General features: G+C 55.7%; 6 protein-coding genes across 6 annotated transcripts; 3 read left to right on the forward strand and 3 right to left on the reverse strand.

Annotated features, from left to right (window-relative positions):
• Positions 1-356: 356 nt before the first annotated feature.
• SODALDRAFT_340431 (putative SRP receptor beta subunit) lies at positions 357-1,250 on the reverse strand (the record flags this gene model as incomplete). Its single annotated transcript, XM_028612949.1, has 1 exon — positions 357-1,250. One exon carries the CDS (start codon positions 1,248-1,250, stop codon positions 357-359), a length of 894 nt encoding a protein of 297 aa, XP_028466046.1.
• Positions 1,251-4,484: 3,234 nt separating this feature from the next.
• SODALDRAFT_184745 (hypothetical protein) lies at positions 4,485-5,553 on the reverse strand. The gene has a single exon (XM_028607084.1). The coding sequence runs from the start codon at positions 5,437-5,439 to the stop codon at positions 4,621-4,623; it is 819 nt and encodes a 272-aa protein (XP_028466047.1). The 5' UTR covers positions 5,440-5,553; the 3' UTR covers positions 4,485-4,620.
• Positions 5,554-7,351: 1,798 nt separating this feature from the next.
• Positions 7,352-8,195, reverse strand: SODALDRAFT_379437 (hypothetical protein; the record flags this gene model as incomplete). The annotated part of the gene is made up of 4 exons (XM_028615040.1): positions 7,352-7,649; positions 7,688-7,840; positions 7,892-7,987; positions 8,053-8,195. 4 exons carry the CDS (start codon positions 8,193-8,195, stop codon positions 7,532-7,534), a joined length of 510 nt encoding a protein of 169 aa, XP_028466048.1. The 3' UTR covers positions 7,352-7,531.
• Positions 8,196-9,046: 851 nt separating this feature from the next.
• On the forward strand, positions 9,047-11,140 carry SODALDRAFT_184766 (hypothetical protein). The gene is made up of 2 exons (XM_028607085.1): positions 9,047-9,132; positions 9,290-11,140. The coding sequence occupies exons 1-2, from the start codon at positions 9,116-9,118 to the stop codon at positions 10,710-10,712; spliced, it is 1,440 nt and encodes a 479-aa protein (XP_028466049.1). The 5' UTR covers positions 9,047-9,115; the 3' UTR covers positions 10,713-11,140.
• Positions 11,141-13,554: 2,414 nt separating this feature from the next.
• SODALDRAFT_279316 (DUF1212-domain-containing protein) lies at positions 13,555-16,052 on the forward strand (the record flags this gene model as incomplete). The annotated part of the gene is made up of 2 exons (XM_028608161.1): positions 13,555-15,271; positions 15,349-16,052. 2 exons carry the CDS (start codon positions 13,555-13,557, stop codon positions 16,050-16,052), a joined length of 2,421 nt encoding a protein of 806 aa, XP_028466050.1.
• Positions 16,053-17,326: 1,274 nt separating this feature from the next.
• On the forward strand, positions 17,327-17,999 carry SODALDRAFT_334013 (hypothetical protein). Its single transcript, XM_028612116.1, has one exon. It carries the CDS (start codon positions 17,381-17,383, stop codon positions 17,894-17,896), a length of 516 nt encoding a protein of 171 aa, XP_028466051.1. The 5' UTR covers positions 17,327-17,380; the 3' UTR covers positions 17,897-17,999.
• Positions 18,000-18,265: the final 266 nt, after the last annotated feature.

The raw sequence follows: 18,265 nt of genomic DNA on the forward strand, positions 1-18,265 counted from the left end.
TTTTCTTTTCTTCGTATGTTTACGACCATAGAAAGCGTGGAATGGAAGCAAATAGGGAGGGTCGCATCAACAGGCCGGAAATGACGGAAACCAAGGCGGCGAGGGGACAGGACGAAATCCGCCTTACAAGTACGGTAGACTCAACATCTCCGTATATATAGCATAACGGAATCGGTTGACACAGGGCAACCTCTAATAGTGAGAAAACCCGAGTTGACGAATGTGTCATTTCGCATCTCTAATCACCCACTGGGAATGCGTGTCCTATAACGTGCATGTACACTTTATTAGAGCCCGTCTATTCATTGCAATGAGGAACATGGAATGATGTATCTGGGCAAGTCAAGTCCGATGCTCTATAGCCGGTATGCCATCCATTGCCACCACTTCTCGATGCCGGGCCCCTCTCCAGTGACATTCCCACCAATAACATCGATATCGATACCAAACTCGCCCATCTGCTCAAAGGTGAACTTTTGCGAAGCATACTCCCCAAGCCAATCATCCTGGGCCTCGGAGCCGACCTCGTCCGCGCCCACACCAGAGTCGAGGAGACGCTTGCTCCGCGAAGCGCGGATGCGGGTGACCTCGGCCTCGAGATTCGACTTGACAGCGGTGCCGGGGAGGGCAGTGAAGAGGTCCAGCTTGTTGGCAGCGACGAGGACGGGGTTGCCGCACTTGGCGAGCGGGGCGCCGGCGCGGATGCGGGCGGAGGCGCGGCGCTGGAGGACGAGGAGGAGGTCGTGCAGGTAAGCGGCGGCGTGGCGGAGGGAGTCCGGGTCGGAGAGGGCGGCGGCGTCGCAGAGGAAGACGACGGCGCGGACGCGGCCCTTGTCGTTCTCACCCATGGCGTCGAGGCGGTTGAACACGCGGGCCCGCAGCTTGCCGTGGCCTGGGGTGTCGGTGAGGAGGAACTTGACGTGTTCGCCCGCGCTTGGACCGGAGGAGGAGGGCGATTCGGAAGAGGAGGACGGGACAGGGGTCTCGATCTCGATGGAGTGATTGTTCGTGGTGGTGTGGGTTTCGGTCGGTTGGGCGTCGGGGCCGCGTTCCATGCGGGTTGCGAGGGCGGTTTTCCCTGCGCCGGAGGGCCCGACGAGAAGGATGGTGGGGAGGTTGGTGAGGCTCGATACGTTGGCTGTGAGCAGAAAGTGGAGGAGTACGGGGACCAGGAGGACGATGAAGATGCCGCCGAATATGACGGCGGGGGTCGGTGTCAAGAGATATTCAGCGAAGTCGGTGAAGGCCATGGTGGGCGGTCTTTCTCTGGTGCACGCGCCCTTTGGATGTGGTGGCGGCACTGGAGAAGAAGGCGAAGGCGAATGAAGACTGGCAGAAGATAGATGGTAAGGAGAGTGAGTGAAGGAGTGGGAAGTTCGTAGGAAAAAAAAAGTGGTCAGAGGAAAAGGCGAGATGAAGGTTGGTTGAAGCCCGTGAATTGACGATAGGGGAGATAAAAGATAAGGAGCTCTGGTACAGATACTTTGTACGTACTTCGCCCACTTAAGCACCTTACCACAAGTACATTTTACACTGTAACTCCTTCGTACCATTGTGAGAACCTTCCTTTTTGGGATATAGTGCACTAAGGTCTGGGGGCTAGGAAGTACAGGTACAGTGCGAGTATACCGGCGTTTGTATGTTTCTTTAATGCGTACGGATTTCGACAGGAGCACGCAATCCAAAGCTAATATAATAAAATAATAGAAAAGGGAGAATAAATAACCGAAAAGGGGATTATAAGAAGATCGGGATTATAATGACTACCTTACCTGTTGGTCCAGTAGGCATATGCAATGTCGGAGCTTGTTCAGCTGGAGATAATGGCCTGTCCTCACACCGTCGAGTACCAAATCCACTTTGCCCAGTGAAAATCATCCTCGTGAAAATAGGGGTTCAGAAGCATAATATAAGGTACCTCACAAAGACGAATACTTCGCCCGTTGTACACGTACTTTGGATCCGCAATTGTGGGTCACTTCCAACAGGGCTTAAATCAGAAGTGGGTCGGCTCCCGTTTCTTCCACAAGTTTTTCCCGCAGCTATTGCTTCCTCTATTGGCCAGCCTTGTGCTTTGCAGGACCGGACCTGACTGTAGCTCAGCCTTCCATCTAATAATTGAAGTGCAGGAAGCTGCATCCAATGTAATCACGCCGAGCCTGCCGCAGCTCAAGACGCTGACGAAGCCCCCCCAGATCGTATCTCTGTCTTTTTATTTTATTTTATTCCTCTCTCCTATCCTTCTATGATTGCATTGTCCACTCATCCCTTTCCCATCACATGCACCTATCTCATCAGCCTCTCCCCTTCGATCTTTGTATCTGATTATATTCCTTGTATTAGCAAAACGGGGTCCTTTTTTCGTGCTCCTCCGAAACATGAAGCGACGATAGCATCGGCATCCGACGTATCCGAAGTCCAACCCCTTGTCCAGCCTTCCACCGTCGTTGTTCATCAGCGAGGCGTTCCGGTCTTTCCATCAATCGCTGATCTCTCTAGCTTCGGTCCATCGGTCTTGAACCAATTCAGTCGTTGAACACGAGAAACTACCTCTCGCCTAGCCAGCCCTCTCGCCACGTGCCGCCCAACGAGATCGCTGTTACACAGGTTGTCCATTCGATTCGATGGACGAACCGCAACCCTCCCGCGAGGCGTCTTTGTCCCCTCGTGTCGACATGGCTCCATCTGCTCCTGCTTCCATACAGCCCTCGTCCAAGGCGTCTATCGCTGCACCCACCGTTAATAGCGACGTGGAGCTCTCCGCCGTGGGCGATGCTCGCGCCCAACCCCCTCCGCCGGCCGAGGACGACATAATGCATTTGGCCCGGGTGGGGCATATCGCCGGTATGGAGAGGTTATTCGAGTCGGGCGAGTACGATGCGACATATACCGACGAGGAGGGCATCACACCGTTGCACGTATGTCCTCTCTCCCTGTTCTTCCCCGTCTCCCTGTCCTCTCCCTTCCTTCCCATCTTCTCTCCAATGCCCTCCCATGCTGATGTCTTGTTTTGCAGTGGGCTGCCATCAACAACCAGTACGCCATGTGCAAATTTCTCATCGAACACGGCGCCGAAATAAACCGAAAGGGCGGAGAATCCGTGGCCACGCCCTTGCAGTGGGCTGCCCAACGCTGTCACTACTACACCGTCAACCTCCTCCTCCAGCACGGCGCCGACCCTCTCATCACCGACGCCCAAGGCTACAATACCCTACACATCGCCACCTTCAATGGCAGCGTCCTTCTCATTGCCCTGCTTCTTCACCAGGGCATCCCGGTCGACGTTCTCGACTCGTATGGCCACACCGGTCTTATGTGGTCCGCCTACAAGGGCTACCCCCAATGCGTCGACCTCTTCCTCCGTTGGGGCGCCAATGTGCACCACGCCGACGAGCAGGGCTTCACGCCGCTCCACTGGGCCCTCGTCAAGGGCTCCCCAGCCTGCATCCAGAAGCTCATCGAGTACGGCGCCGACCGCTTCGCCAAGACCGAGACCGGAAAGACGCCCGCCCTGACGGCGTCCGAGCTCAACACCACCATGGCCTGGCACCGTGCGCTCCGCGAGTGCGGCTACGACGAGGACGGCCAACCTAACGAGCCGCACTTCCCGGGAGCCCAGTACCTCCGTCAGGACAAGCGCGGATTCATCACCAAGTTCCTCTTCTTCTGGCCTTTCCTCATGGTCTGGACGTGCCTCCACCTAATCAGCGGGCTGCCCATCCTCCTCGGCATCTTCCTCACGCTCGTCATCGGCTACGCTATGCAATGGTGTGCCATGCGCGTGCTTGACCATGCACCTCCGGGAATGAGACACATTCACAAGACTGTATGTTTTGCTGCCTCGCATCCCCTCACACTCGTCTCCATAACCGCAACATGAAGCTAACTTGGCCAGCCTTACCTTGCCGGCGTCTTCTCGGGCTCCCTGTTCCTCATATGGTGGAGCTGGATCTTCACCGTCTTTCCTCGGACTACATTCACCAACAGTGCGCCTCCTCAACCCCCCGTTTCTTTTCTTTATGCATGCGAGCATGAGCATGTCTTTCTAATGTAGACCGCAGCACCCAGCAACCCACATTGGTGGTTAAACATCCTCTTCGTCGTCTGTGTAGGTCTCTGTACCTACTTCTATGCCATGTGCATGTTGCACGACCCCGGCTTCGTCCCCAAGATGAACGGCATCGCCGAGCAGAAGGCTGTCATCGATCAACTCCTCAAGGAGTGGAAGTTCGACGAAGCCAACTTCTGCATCGCCTGTATGATTCGCACCCCGCTCCGCAGCAAGCACTGCAAACAGTGCCAACGCTGCGTTGCCAAAATCGACCAGTATGTTCCGTGTCCCCTATGATTTCCCCCCCTCCCCGAACAAAGCCATTGGGGATGATAGCTGACCCCTTGATAGCCACTGTCCCTGGGTGTACAACTGCGTGGCTGTCAACAATCACCGTCACTTCTTCCTCTACCTGATTAACCTAAGCCTCGGAATTATTCTCTTCGACTGGTTGGTCTACTACTGTATGTCATCTCTTATGCTCGCCTACTTCTTTCTCTCCTGCCTTTCTCCTGTTTTGCCGGCGACTCCCACTAAGACTCAAATTCCCCCCAGATCTTACCGAAGCTTCAGTGAGCGCGTCGGATACATGCAGCCTGCTGAGTGCGGATCTCTGCAAGATGCTCAACACGGACGCGTATACCGCGGCCCTCGCGCTCTGGGGCTCGCTCCAGCTCACTTGGGTCAGCATGCTCATGTTCGTCCAGTTCGTCCAGGTGGCGCGTGCCATGACGACGTTCGAGAACATGTACGGCATCCGAGACTCGACGGCCACGGCGGCCTTTACGACGACCGGCATGCCTCTGGATCCCAACCGCGTCCTCGCGACAGCCGACGGCGGTGCGGTGCCGGCCGGTCACGGTCACGGTCACGGCCACAGGCATGGCCACCGCGGCGGCTTCCTCAAGCAGTGGTCGCGTCTCCTGGGCATCGAGCCGTTCCTCGAAACGATTCGGGGACGCGGCGCGGCGACGAGCGGGCTCAAGAACGGGCGCCGGCGCGGCAAGAACCCCTACTCGCGCGGCCTGGTCGGCAACTGCCGAGATTTCTGGTGCGATCCGGCCCCGATGTTTGGGAAGCGCGAGAACGGCAGTGCGGTGATTGGCGGCCAGCCTATCGATTACACGGCCATATACGAGAGTCCTACGTTGATGGAGATTACCCGAGGACGGAGACGGGGTGGGTACGAGCAGGTGTCGGGCACCGACGAGGTGTAGATCGCCCAAGAAGATGACTGGAGCTGTTGGATCGTACGGGTACTGAGGCCTCGTCGATGCGCGATTTTTGCGAGAGGAACAAAAACTGGGCCGTAGACTCATGATAGAGAGTCGCTCGTCGGGGATAGGAAAATCAACACAACCGACGAGGCGCAGGGAGCGGTGTGACATGCGTCCATGATTCAAATTCGGATAATAATTACGGCCGTTGAGTACGTATCGCTTGAGGGCATGCCAAAACCAGGGGAGAGCAAAAGAAGACAAGGAGAAGACAAGCCTGTACGTATATATTAAACCATGGGCGGAGTGTAACAACGGACAAGACTCTGATGGAGTATCTTAATCCGTATCGTCATGATCGGATCCGAAAGAGGCTCCTGTACGTTCTAGGTGTAATGAATGCAACTCGGCCGGGCGCACAGACTCTCTCTTTCTCTTTCTCTCTCTCTCCCTCCTTCAATTGCTCTGCTGCAAAAACGTATCATCTTGTTCAAAGACAAAGAGGCAAGCTTCGAGGTTGAAGGGGAGGTGGCCGTCGAAGAAGCGACCGTGACGCTGGGGATTCTCATTTCCAGGCTCCTGGAACCGAATCACGTTGCGACAATGAACCAACGGGGACGGAACTTCAAACTCGGAAATTCGCACGCGCGTGCAGGCGTCAATTTTGCCATGCTTCTCGGCGTCCTTCGTGTGGCCAATCCTCCGCTGACCAAGTCAACAGAGTGTCAAAAAACCCCCATTTTTTTTTTCCTTCTCCTTTTTGTCAAGGAGCTCCTGGACCTATCCCAGGGGACTGGAACAAGACTGTTTCCATCTCGAGTTATTTTTGGCATTCCGGTACGAGCCTAGTCAACAGGACGCCACACGTGACAATCTGCGAAGGAGAGACCCTTTAATAGACGATATGGACAGACGAGAACGAAATGCCCCTGCAGGGGTTCCCCCAGGCACACGGTTTCTCGTTTCAGGCGGGAGAGAGAAAAGTGTCGAACCCATTGGTAAGTGCATGTGGGTTCCGAGTGGTCGGCTCTGTTGCTATCAATATACCCACGAGAGAATGATGGCGGAAAAGGACCCTGTTGGGGGATTTGTAGGTTGAAATGGTGTTAGTTCGGGTTGTTCACGAGGGTTTTCGATGCCGTGCGTGGACGGACTGGGCTTTGCGCAACGGAAAACTCAGTTCGTCGGGTAGACTGCAGACACAGACTCGTTCTTAACAAGCGCTTTTGAAATCCAGTGCTTGTGTTCTCGTTCTAGCAATTGTCCGTCGGTTGGGGGGGGGGGGGGAGAAGAAAAAAAGAAAAAGAAAAAGAAACAGATCCTCGAAGGTGGGTGAGGGTCACGTTCTACCTCCATAGCCTGCGACACGGAGGCCTTTCGGTGACGCCGGCGGCAGCCTGAGGAGGGAGAAAATGGCCACATTACCTCAAATAATTTGGGCGCTAGAAGGAGAAGGGACAAGTCGAGAAGGGAAGATGACAGAAGGAGAGTAAGAGAAGGAGAGAAGGTTGCTGGCCGTTCTGTTTTCTCGAATTGCAGGGGTGAAAGACGCGGAATCCGTAGGATGTGTCCCATGTCCGTGATGTGTCCGTATTGGCGTGCGGACACCGAGGTAATTACTCCTTGTTTCGTGAGGGGAGGTCGGTCTACAAGACGCCATTTGTTCATAAGAACCATGAGATGATCGTTAAAGGAAATGAAACGGCAAGACGAATGCTGGTGCCTGGTAAGTGAAGGAAAGAAGAAGGGGGGGGGGGGGAAGGCCGGAATCTGCGCTGCGTAGATGAAGTGATGCCGAAAATGAAGGCCATCTTCTAATTCTTCTAATTATTGCTTGCTCCCTGTCATGATATTTGTCACGGCGGAGAATTATGATGGCGGCAATGGACCAATGACGTGAAGATGAATGGGTACTGGCAAGTGGGGTACGGTAGGCAGACAAGAAAGACGCTCACTTCACAATAGTCCTTCGCGGTATTTTACTCGCAGCACGAGGACTTTGCTCCGATGGTTGCCTTGTAAAGGTCGCAGGGCCATGAGAGGAACTGAAAGTGGAAGAACCCGGGGGGGGGGGTGGCATCAGCGATCTCAAGGGCGTGTGTTCAAAGAGACGCGGGAGGTTCGAGATGATGTGCCTCGTGATGTACCGATAGCAGTGGACACAAAGTCCTACAAAAGAGGGAGAACCTCTTCGCTGCAGAGACAGTGTGGGGTGAATGACGATGTTCTGCCCAAAAACGGACACCGAGAGCAGGCAGCCCTCTCATGCGAGTTTCGTGGGCCAGCGAGAGGCCTCGGTCCCTTTGCAGATGGCGTTCAAGATGACGAACTGGCCGGCCGATGCGTGCAGGTGGATAGACACCTCGTAGATGCAAGACATGCTTGGAGGCAAAATGCTTAGCCCTCAACTAGGGCTGACAGTTTGTGTCCTGCCTTGCCCGGCCCGGCAAACTGACTTGCATGGCCGCAGACCAGATGCACGAATGCAGTGGAGAGATGGGGGGCATTGATTTGAGAGGCCAATTCATACCTTAGTCGACCAGTGTCGAGAGGTTTGGCCTTGTGGGCACGTCTGCAGTTCAAGCGTCACTTGCAGCGAATTGTACATGATGTGCAGCAGCACGGGGTCAAATCGGAGAATGGGATGCTGACTTGTCTGTTTGCTGCAACAGCTTGCTGGTTCTTGTGAGACTCGATAGTGTATAGAGGTATGGGACGTCTGTCACAAGATGGCCATCTTTACTAATCAAGAAAAAGACCGAAACGCCATGATTCACGTCGTACAAGTCGACTGTAAGGAGTGGCAGTGTGTTTCGGGACGCGCTGTGCAGCATCTGCATCGTGAGCCGCCAGGAGACAGGAGAGGCCACTTGAGAGACCGTTGGGAGGAGAATTTGGGACAACTTCTCGGGGAAATTCATATCCATTGAAGGTCAATAGCTAGGAACAGAGGCGATAGGACAGCCGCGTGAGGGGGTCCAATTGGGAAGGCCGGGCATGGCCGGTCGCTTAGACGCTTACCTAGAGAGCAATAGAAAGTCTGCAGTATGGGTGTTTGAGGTTTGCGGTTTCAAGACGGCTATTTTTGTGTCACAGTGTCGATGATGATGCCGGAGGAGAGCGAAGGAGCACGGCGGCGGAGGAAATGGTGGACGGAGGATTAGACGTGAATTTCCTTTTTTTCTTTCCTTTTCTTTTCCCTCGTTGTTACGAACTACGAATGCGGTTGCCGGGAAACTCCGCTGAATCATTGTCCTAGGGGTGATGCCTGCAGTACCTACTATTAGGTCACTGCTAGGGCGCTGTATTAAGGACTCAGGGACAGTCCTCAGTAAGAAGGGCGCCGATGGGACGAGAGGTAATTACAGCGTAACCTACGAATAGCATTGGTGAGTGGAGAGCGGATTGAACGCTGTGAGTGGATGAATCTGGGCTACCTCTGGAGATTGGTCTCCACTTTGAGGGCTGAGAAAAACGGATAGTGTATAAACCACAGATTTATTTCATCTATTTCCACTCCCACTCCCCACGTTCCCATCCCACCCCCCGACAGACCCCTAAACAACACCGCCGCAACGGCCTCCGACAGGGCCAGGGAAGCCCGTTAAGACTGTCATCAGCCACGAGACCCCATAATTCGAGGGCGGAGCCGTTACGGCCACTCCCTTTTTACACTCTCCATTCTTGTCCCCTCAGACCCCCCCGGATGAGTCCTCACAACAATACCTACCCTCGATGTTGCAGCCTGCACATCCACAAGTCCTGCATTATGTATGTTTTATGTACTGGGCACTCCACACCCACACGGCCCACTTCCCCGGGAGAGGCCTAGAAGCCATCACGAGAAATGGCAGTTAATTTCATGTATATATCTTGGCCTTCTCTTTTTTTCCCTCCTCTAATCCACTCTCTCAGCCCTACTGTCACATCGCGTAGAACCACTACTGAACCCTTTCTTCCACTTCCACTTCCGCTTCCACGTCCGACTTCATCTAAGCTCGAGCTTACACCAGCTGACCAGCATACCGCTTCCCTTCTTGCATACAAATACCCCATCACTCCCACCTGGCTCTCCTGGATCGTCGCAAGTTCTCAACGCTTCATTCAGCACGCTTCCCATCCTCGTCGTCCCGCATTATTCGACGCTCTTAGTCTTTGACCCGCCGCTGCGACACCGTCCCGGCACCCAGAACCACAACCACCAGCGTACGACGCGCACTCTCACCACCTCTTCGACCGCCACAATGTGCAAGGTCGACTATTACATTGACGTCTACCCAGACGGCACCGAGAAGAGGAGGAGCCGCGTGGAGCCTTGCTCTACGTCTCGCTCTTATACCTGCCAGGACGCCGAAACCTTCCACCACCCCAAGACCTACGTCGCCCTCCCCCCGAGCCCACGCCTCAGCCATAGCGGCTCACCCAGGCTAGACGCCCCCATCGTCTACCACTCCAACAGCGAGTCCGACCACTCGCGCCGCAGCGGTCGTCATCGGGACAGCACCCTCTACTTCTCCTCCTCACCACACCGCATCGAAGTGAGCCACTCCCGGTCCCCCGGCGGCTCCGGCTCGCGATACCTCCACCCCCACGACAGCCATGACCGCCACCACCGCCGCAGCCGGTACCGTCTCTCGACCACCGAACCCCAGCGACCCGGCGAACGCGTCGTCATCGTCGAGAACCCGCCCACGCCACGGACCCCTCCTCAGAACATCTCCATGCCCTACACCGCCCCTTCGTCTCCACTGAACGGATTTCTCTCCTCCACGCCCCCCGACGGCCGCCGCTCGTCCCGCCGTGGCCAGCCCGTCATCGTAGACGAAAGGCCACGCGTCCGCTTCAACGAAGTACCGGAAGAAGGGCTCTCCTCCCGCCGCCGCCGCGTCCCCGAACCTGTTATCACGACTACCGAAGAACGCCCGAGGAGGCGGCGCGAGGCCACCACTACCGCCGCCGCCGCCGCCGCCGTCGCCAATAACACCACCACTGCATCCGAGAGGGAAAGGGCAGAGAGGATAGCCCGTCTCAACGACCGCATCAACGCCCGCCCCGCCGTGCCCATCCCCATCCCCATCCCCAGCGCGAACCCGACCCTGAGGCGGTCCACCACCGGCTTCGCCCCCGTGGTCGACGAGGGGGCGCACGAGCGCGAGCTGCGCGAGGCCCTTCGCCAGCTCGACCTCGGCGACCGCGTGCTCCGCCGCTCCGACACCGTGGCTGCCGGCCAGCCCTCCTCGTCATCGCAGCAGAGGCGCGACTCGCGCCGTGACCTGTACGACCGCTATGGGAGGCGGTACGTTGACGAGGGGCAGGATGACGAAGAGGAGGCGCAGCGGCGCCGGCTCGCGGAGCGGATGATGCCGCGGCGGCGGGCTACTGTTGGGCCTGGCGCGAGGCGGAATCGCGTCCTTTACGATGATGGCATGTACAGGTGGGAGTGATTTGCGCCCCCTGTCTCTACATATTGATTCATACGTTCCTGTACTCTATGAGAGGTTTCTTTTGTCTATTTGTCTGTCTGTTGATCAGGGATTGGAGCGTCTGTGGCCTTTTTTAGAACGCATGTTTATTGGTTCTGGCATTGTTTATGCTGCTAGCTGGGAAGCATCACTTTTCTGATCTCCCTCTGTATACCCCTCTTCTCTTTTTTTCTTCTTCTCTTTATCACTTCGCATCATCCACTAGAGGATCATTGTATCTTGCTTCCATTGACGAGCGTTCTGCAATTACAAGGCGGGGCCCATTGAAAACATGAAGGCATTTTGGGAAACGGGCATATCCGGGGTCCCGGCCGTCGGAGGCTCGAGAGAACAACACAACACAACACAAAATCCGTTGAGCTGAATAGAATTTTACTTTGTTGGCTCACTTTACTGTCCGAATTACCCTGATACGTGATGAGTGATCAGTGACGAAAATGTTCCAACTTGCGGCCTGTAATTGATGAGCGATATCTTCTCCCTAGAGTACCCGTAGTACATGCGGACCATGCAACAACACAACACAAGCAATGACATTCTACAGGATTGGCTTGGGCATGTTTGGCTTGGATCCCAAGTAGATGTTGGATGTGGTTGCAGCCGTGGGGTGTGGACGGGTAGCAAAATGCGTGTGTGTGTGTGTATGTGTGAGTGTGTGTGTGTCCACCCCGTGACAGGTTCATAAAGGATGTATGTCTCGCTTCTCCCTCCATGAACCGATTATCGTTTGTTTTGTTTATCTATACCTGTTAGTAGGGAACACTGCGATTTTGATTCTGGGATGGGCCTTGACAGTTCTGAGCTGTCCTAAAGTGATATGGCTGGCAAACACGAATGGCGGTTCCACTCCATCATCCGGCATTCAGTTCTGCCTCTCTTCATCGTCTTATCTGCCCTGTTTAACCCAGACTTAACCAATTCCGTAGACGAAAAAGAGGACGGCCAGGGCCAGTGGGGAGATCTTGAGATGCAATTAGAAACGCACGTGTGTCCGTCGAGTCATCGCCGTTGTATTCTCCCCATGCGGGTAATCACAAAGTCCTGCTTGCCTTTCGAGGCCTCACCATATCCACCCATATCCATCTGCCTATTCTGTCAAGTCTGCGCCAATCTCGGTTGGCCGGCCTCATGCAGATGCACCCCCCCACGCGCAACACACCATGACGTCCCGGGGCTCTTGTCCCTCCATGTCGTTTCTTTGTCAACTCACCTTTCCCATGGGGAATTGGGCTGGCTGGCTGCTGCCTGTAGGAGGGGAGAGGAGGGGTTGCTGGTGATTTCTCATCGCTTTTCCTTCTCCGCGGCCTTTCGTCCTGATTGAACATCGGGTTTGGTGTCGTGCTCCTGGTCGGTTGCTTCACAGGGACGACCAACACAAGGGAATCAAGGATATATCATATCAACACCAAAGCCGCAGATGGCGAGTATGGACGCTGCACAACCCACTGAGACGCAAAAGCAGGTCCCGTGGCCCTCCGCACTATTGTAAGATTGTAAGTCTAGGAGTCTAGGAGTCTAGGAGTCTAGCCTGTCCCCGGACCGGCTCTGGGATGTTCTGCTTGGCCAAGACAAAGATAGGCTGCCATCCGAAAAACATGCGGGGTAAGTATGACTTTGTCGAGAGCCGGACTGACACGCTAGCATTGATGGAAGCAGAGGGCGGGTTGTCCAGAATAAATTACCGGGTCGATGCCGGGTGACGCATTTTGTCGACGAGCGGGATGGGGGATGGATAAAGGTAGGGGAGGAATGGAATGCTTATTAAGGGGTTATTAGTTAAGGTAAGGTACCTTATGTAAGGTCACATTGATGATGCGGGATTTCTTCCTGTGGCGGTGTGCGTGAGGGACCATTACATTGCATTAGCGCAAGGGGCTGAACAGTGGCTTAGTCAATGGGCAACGGCCTCCACTCTACCTACTTTAAGGATGTAAGGTGAGGTACCTTACATGAGTTCGAGTGGAAGATGAGCATATCTTACATATGGTGTTCTGTTTAGTATTAAACATTGCGCGTAATTGGTGAATAGGAATAATATGTGAGTGCTAGAGAGAAATACAGAATCCATCCTTTTCGCTTTACTATCCAAAAGTTCAATCTACTTACTCCCGTAAATCCATGAAATGGACCTAATTCAACATTTCCTATGATTGGCCTCGCGGTACTTGCCCCTTTCACCAGAGGTATCCCTATTTCCAGGGGACGATTTCAGGGCGGCTTGGGCGGCTTTCTCGGGGATACCTGCCTTACTTTGTGCCACTGACTCGCACCTCGTAGTACGTTGGACGGACTACGGAGTACTGTACCTGGAGCCAATGCCATCGAAACTGATAGGACAGGCACCCCTTTGTTGATTTGATTTTCCTTTTCCTTTTCCTTTTTTATTTTATTTACTTATTTATATACCTTTTCATTTTCATTTCCCATTTCCCCCCTTGGACCTGGTGGGTACTAGGGCAAAGGCGGGCCCTTCCCTTCCCCAGATTTACACGTTTACACGTGTACACTACCTTGCGTAACGTACCTTACCTTAGGGGATGGGGTTACTCAATGTACAACGTAGTGTAGCCCCTTTGTCAACAAAACCACAAAAAAACGACGTCAGTGGGGTTCAACTGTTTCACCAAGGCCATATGCACATGGGACGGATTTTTCTCTCCACTTTGAAAAAAAGAAAAGAAAGAAAAGGAAAAAAAGGAAAAAAAGGAAAAAAAAAACGAGGGCCTTCCAATTCTCGACATCATAACTTCCAGTCCTCAACACTACAAACACTACTAAATGGAACGGTGCTGTATGGAGAGCCATGGAATCACCCAACGAACCGCCTCCTGACCTCAGAATCGGCCAAGGTGACACCAACACCACAGTCACTGGAGATAACCAGGCGAGGCCAGAACTGGGCAAAGATAGAGCCTCCGGATCGGACAGCGCCGGCGCTGGCACGAGGAAGGAGAAAGGCCGCGTCAGGTTTAACAGCAGAGCGGGCGTGGCCGGGGTTTCTGTGCAGGACCACGCAGCCCACGCTGCCCACGCTTCTCATGTCGCCTCCAATGTCGACCCAACCAGCTCCCGAGCTCTACCAGATTTCCAAGACATCAGGATCAGGACTAGCGATGGAGATTTCGTGTCCAGCAATGACGCCATTCCTCTGCGCGACTTGCCAACCGCAAGGGGAAACGCCTGGCAGCGGATTCCACCCGACGACGGCGAACAACGCGGTTTGGCGAACCAAGAAGCCCATCGCCTCGTCCAAGACTATACTTCAGGAGCCACAGGCACACGCACTGCGGGCCATGCTACGACACATAACGGCAGCAATGGCGCAACCTCGTCGAACGCTCCGCGTCCCGAACTGAGCGAGGTCAACGATGGGAACTACGACGGGTTATACGAAGTCTCCCCTCCCAAGGAGTATCGCGGGAACATCCTCTCGCAACTCCTCAAGCTCTATAAACCCGCCACCGCCGCTTCTGCCGAGCCGCTGCTGGGCCTGGGCCAGAGCACCAGCCGCAACTCCGGAATTTCGTCTCCGGGCGATCAGACCCCGACCGCCCCAGGCTCCTCCCACGGCAATGGCGGCACCGGCACCGGCACCGGCGGTACAACCCCCATGCGCCGCAAGTGGTACGAGCAGAACCGGTCGCAGGACACCCTCTATAACCTCGTCGAAGCCTCCGCCCGGCTCGCCGTCCCCAACAACGAACCCTCGACGCCGCCGTCGTCCGAGCAAAAGGCCGACGGCAAGAAACGGCACCGGCCCCTACACAAACGGACCGCCAGCAGCTCCCGTTTCAGCGCCTTCCTGCAGGCCGAGGAGGAACAGCATCAACAACAAGAACAGCAACAACAACAACAACAACAACACCGCATCACCGTCCACATCGCCGAGACCATCTCCCGGCAGGACTACATCATCAAGCTCTGCCGGGCCCTGATGCTGTTCGGCGCCCCCACCCACCGTCTCGAGGAGTACCTCAGCACGACGGCGCAGATCCTCGAGATCGACGGCCAGTTCCTGTACCTGCCGGGCTGCATGATCATCTCGTTCGACGACAAGCCCACCCGCACCGCCGAGGTGAGCATCGTGCGCACCGCCCAGGGCATCGACCTCGGCCGCCTCCAGGACACGCACCAGATCTACAAGGAGGTCATCCACGACGTCATCGGCGCCGAGGAGGGCGCCGAGAAGCTGGACCTCCTGGTGGCCGCCCGGGTGAGGTACCACCCCTGGCTCCGCGTGCTGGTGTTCGGCCTGACCAGCGCCGCCTGCGGGCCCTTCTCCTTCAGCGCCCGCCTCATCGACATCCCGCTCGCCTTTTGCTTCGGCTGCCTCGTCGGCGTGCTGCAGCTGATCGTCGCGCCCAAGTCGCTGCTCTACAGCAACGTCCTGGAAGTGAGCGCCACCGTCTTGGTGAGCTTCCTGGCCAGGGCCTTCGGGAGCATCAACGACGGGAAGCTGTTTTGTTTCTCGGCCATTGCCCAAAGTGGCATCGTCATGCTTTTGCCCGGGTATGCCGTTTGTAAGTGGCACTCTCAAGGGGGCACTCAGCCACCCTTGGTAGAAATCTGGACTGACGTGATCGTGGAAAAACGGTAGTATGCTCCGCCCTCGAACTCCAATCCCGCGCCATCGTCCCCGGCTCCATCCGCATCGTCTACGCCATCATCTACTCCCTCTTCCTCGGCTTCGGCATCACCGTGGGCGCCGCCCTCTACGGCGTCATGGACAGCAACGCCACCTCGTCCACCACCTGCGAGGACCCCCTGCCGCCCTACTACCGCTTCGTCTTCGTCCCGCTCTTCGTCCTCTGCATCAGCATCCTGTACCAGGCCCGCTGGCGCCAGATGCCCGTCATGGTCGTCGTCGCCTTCGCCGGCTACGTCGTCAGCTTCTTCACCGGCCGCCGCTTCGTCGCCGCCCCGCAGGTCGCCCCCACCCTCGGCGCCCTGACTGTCGGCGTCCTGGCCAACCTCCACTCCAGGGTCCGCCACGGCGTCGCCGCCGCCACCCTCATCCCGGCCATCTTCACCCAGGTCCCCGGAGGGTTGGCGTCGACGGGCGGTCTGCTGAGCGGGCTGAGCACCGCCAACCTGATTACCAACGCCACCCAGGCCGCCGCCAATGGGACGACCGCCCCGTCGTCGCCGTTTGAAACGGGCAGCGAGAACCTCAACGCCGTTGTTTTCAACGTGGCTGCCTCGATGATTCAGATCGCCATCGGTATTGCCGTCGGTTTGTTCATGAGCGCCTTGATTATCTACCCGCTTGGTAAGAGGCGGAGCGGGCTGTTCAGTTTTTGATGCTGCGCATGGTCTGCTTCAGGGCCTTCTTCAAGGCCTGCTTCAAGGCATCGTGCTGCTGCCTCATGAACCCCACCCCCTCCCCCCTTTCCGAACCCACATGCATGCAAAGGTTCATTCAGATTCACAGGTAGGGTCTGTGATTGGCAGTAGGAACCTTACGTCGATGCTTACCCAGCTCCATGCCGCTCCCCGGCCGTTTCTCTGGCAGAAACGGGAGAGTTGCGCTGGGGACACTTTCACCAGATTCAAAGGCTTCAGTGTCTGACTCTCGGTGTCCTCTCCTCAACGCCTCGACATACAAAGTACGAGCCTCAACGACTTTGCTAAAGACCAATGGAAACCCCAATTCGGTTTTGTTTTGGGATATGACAGCCGGCAGCCCCCACATACATGCATACAGAAGATAGAGCATCATAGACACTCATCAGCAGCCCCGAGTCCATTAGCTCAGCACGGGGAAGAAAAACCTGTCAACCTAGCCGCCACCATAGAAATGCATTTCCAAGGGAGTAACATGAATGACCAAGAGCTGACAGACGTTACGCTATCTTTCCCCCTTATTTAGGGAGTGATCCGATGAGATTGACACTGACTCGGCCGAACGTCGTTCCATCTCTTTTAGGCCGGTAAGAGCGAAAGCCGGATCCAGCGGAGTGCGCACCTAGCTTGACAGAACAGGAGATCTGCAAATGTGCTCTCTCTAAATGGCTCGGCAACACGTACGGCTGCACACCTGCGAAACGAAAACACCCCTTAGTGGTTGGTACAGTAGTATAAGCTGCGTGTGTTTATCATTCTTGGTGCTTATTGTGAAAGCCGGATGATACCATGATCGCTGTCCCACCTCCTGAATGCAAGCTGTCGTCTCTGGTCCAAGTCAGTCGGTATGGGGTTGATATTTCCATCATTGTCTGGTTTTACCGTTTTCTTATGCGGGTCAATCTCCGCAGTTTCGACTCGATCATACGCTGTCCGACGCCCGTCTCAGCCACACCCGTCAGTGGCCGTTCTTTATATAGTAATAGCCTATAGGTCTTTCCCCGATCCCCTGGCTGCCCCGACCCCCTGATGGAGGTGAGCAAGTTTGCCGGTTTCCTGTTACTAACGCAGAAAATGAGGCCGTTGATCGCACCGCTGATCCCTTGTCTGACGCTGTCAGAGTTTGAAATCCCCAGCATGGAGAAATAAATGATAATTTATAAACGTCCAGGGGACGAAAGTGTCGTGTGGGAAAACGTTCCTGACCTGACATCCCCTTTACTCACGGGCCCCCTAAACTGAACATCATTACTTGCTAACCCGACAACTTGCACACCATTGCGTCGATGACTTGTGACTTTATTGTTGTCGGAGGTGAGCGTCACCGTCAAATTCAACCCCAGGTCTCCAAGTTTGATCATACAAACTTATTTCCTATCCTCCTCCGTCCCAATATCAAGGTCATATATAATTTCATACATTCTTTTTATGTGCCTTGGGGCCTTGCCGCTAATTCCAATTTCCCCCCTCATAGCTGGGCCCTTGTCGGCACTTTGATTTGGCGGACGGCAAAGGGGCACCAACTGACATTCAAGTCACCCGCAGATCGGGGTTCGAAAGAGGTCGTGCTCTCGGCCGGTGCCCTTGACAGCCCCAAGATCCTCATGCACCCCGGCATCGGCCCCCGCAAACAGCTGGAACAATTCGGAATACCCGTCGTGAGGGACGTACCGGCTGTCGGCCAGGGTTTGAGGGTCCACATGTCCTGCCGTCTCGTGTATACGCGGAAAGGAGGGCGACACGGCCCGCGCGTCGTTCTACGGCGTCCGGGAGACGATGGACGAGGCGCTGGAGCAGTGTAAGCGCAACGGTACGGTCCCGTGGTCTACGTATGCCTGCGAGCTGGACATCGGCTGCTTCAAGCTCAACAAGCTCGTCGCCTCGGAGGAATTCAAGACACTGCCCCCCCCCCCCCCCGGAGGAGCGGGCCCGTCTGACCCGGGACAAGGTGCCCCACTCCGAAATCATCACGCACCTCCCCGCCCACTGGTTGCTCCCCGGCTTTCCCCAGGACAGCGGCAGTCTCAACTACTCCGCCCTCGTGGTCTTCTACTACAACGCCCAGAGCCGCGGCGAGGCGACGCTGCAGTCGGCGGACCCGAACGAGCCGCTCAGGTTCGACCCCAAATTCCTCGACGACCCCTTCGACCGCCGCGCCGCGCCGCCATCGA

This window comes from Sodiomyces alkalinus, assembly GCF_003711515.1.
Source record: "Sodiomyces alkalinus F11 unplaced genomic scaffold SODALscaffold_6, whole genome shotgun sequence".
Lineage (NCBI taxonomy): Eukaryota > Fungi > Ascomycota > Sordariomycetes > Glomerellales > Plectosphaerellaceae > Sodiomyces > Sodiomyces alkalinus.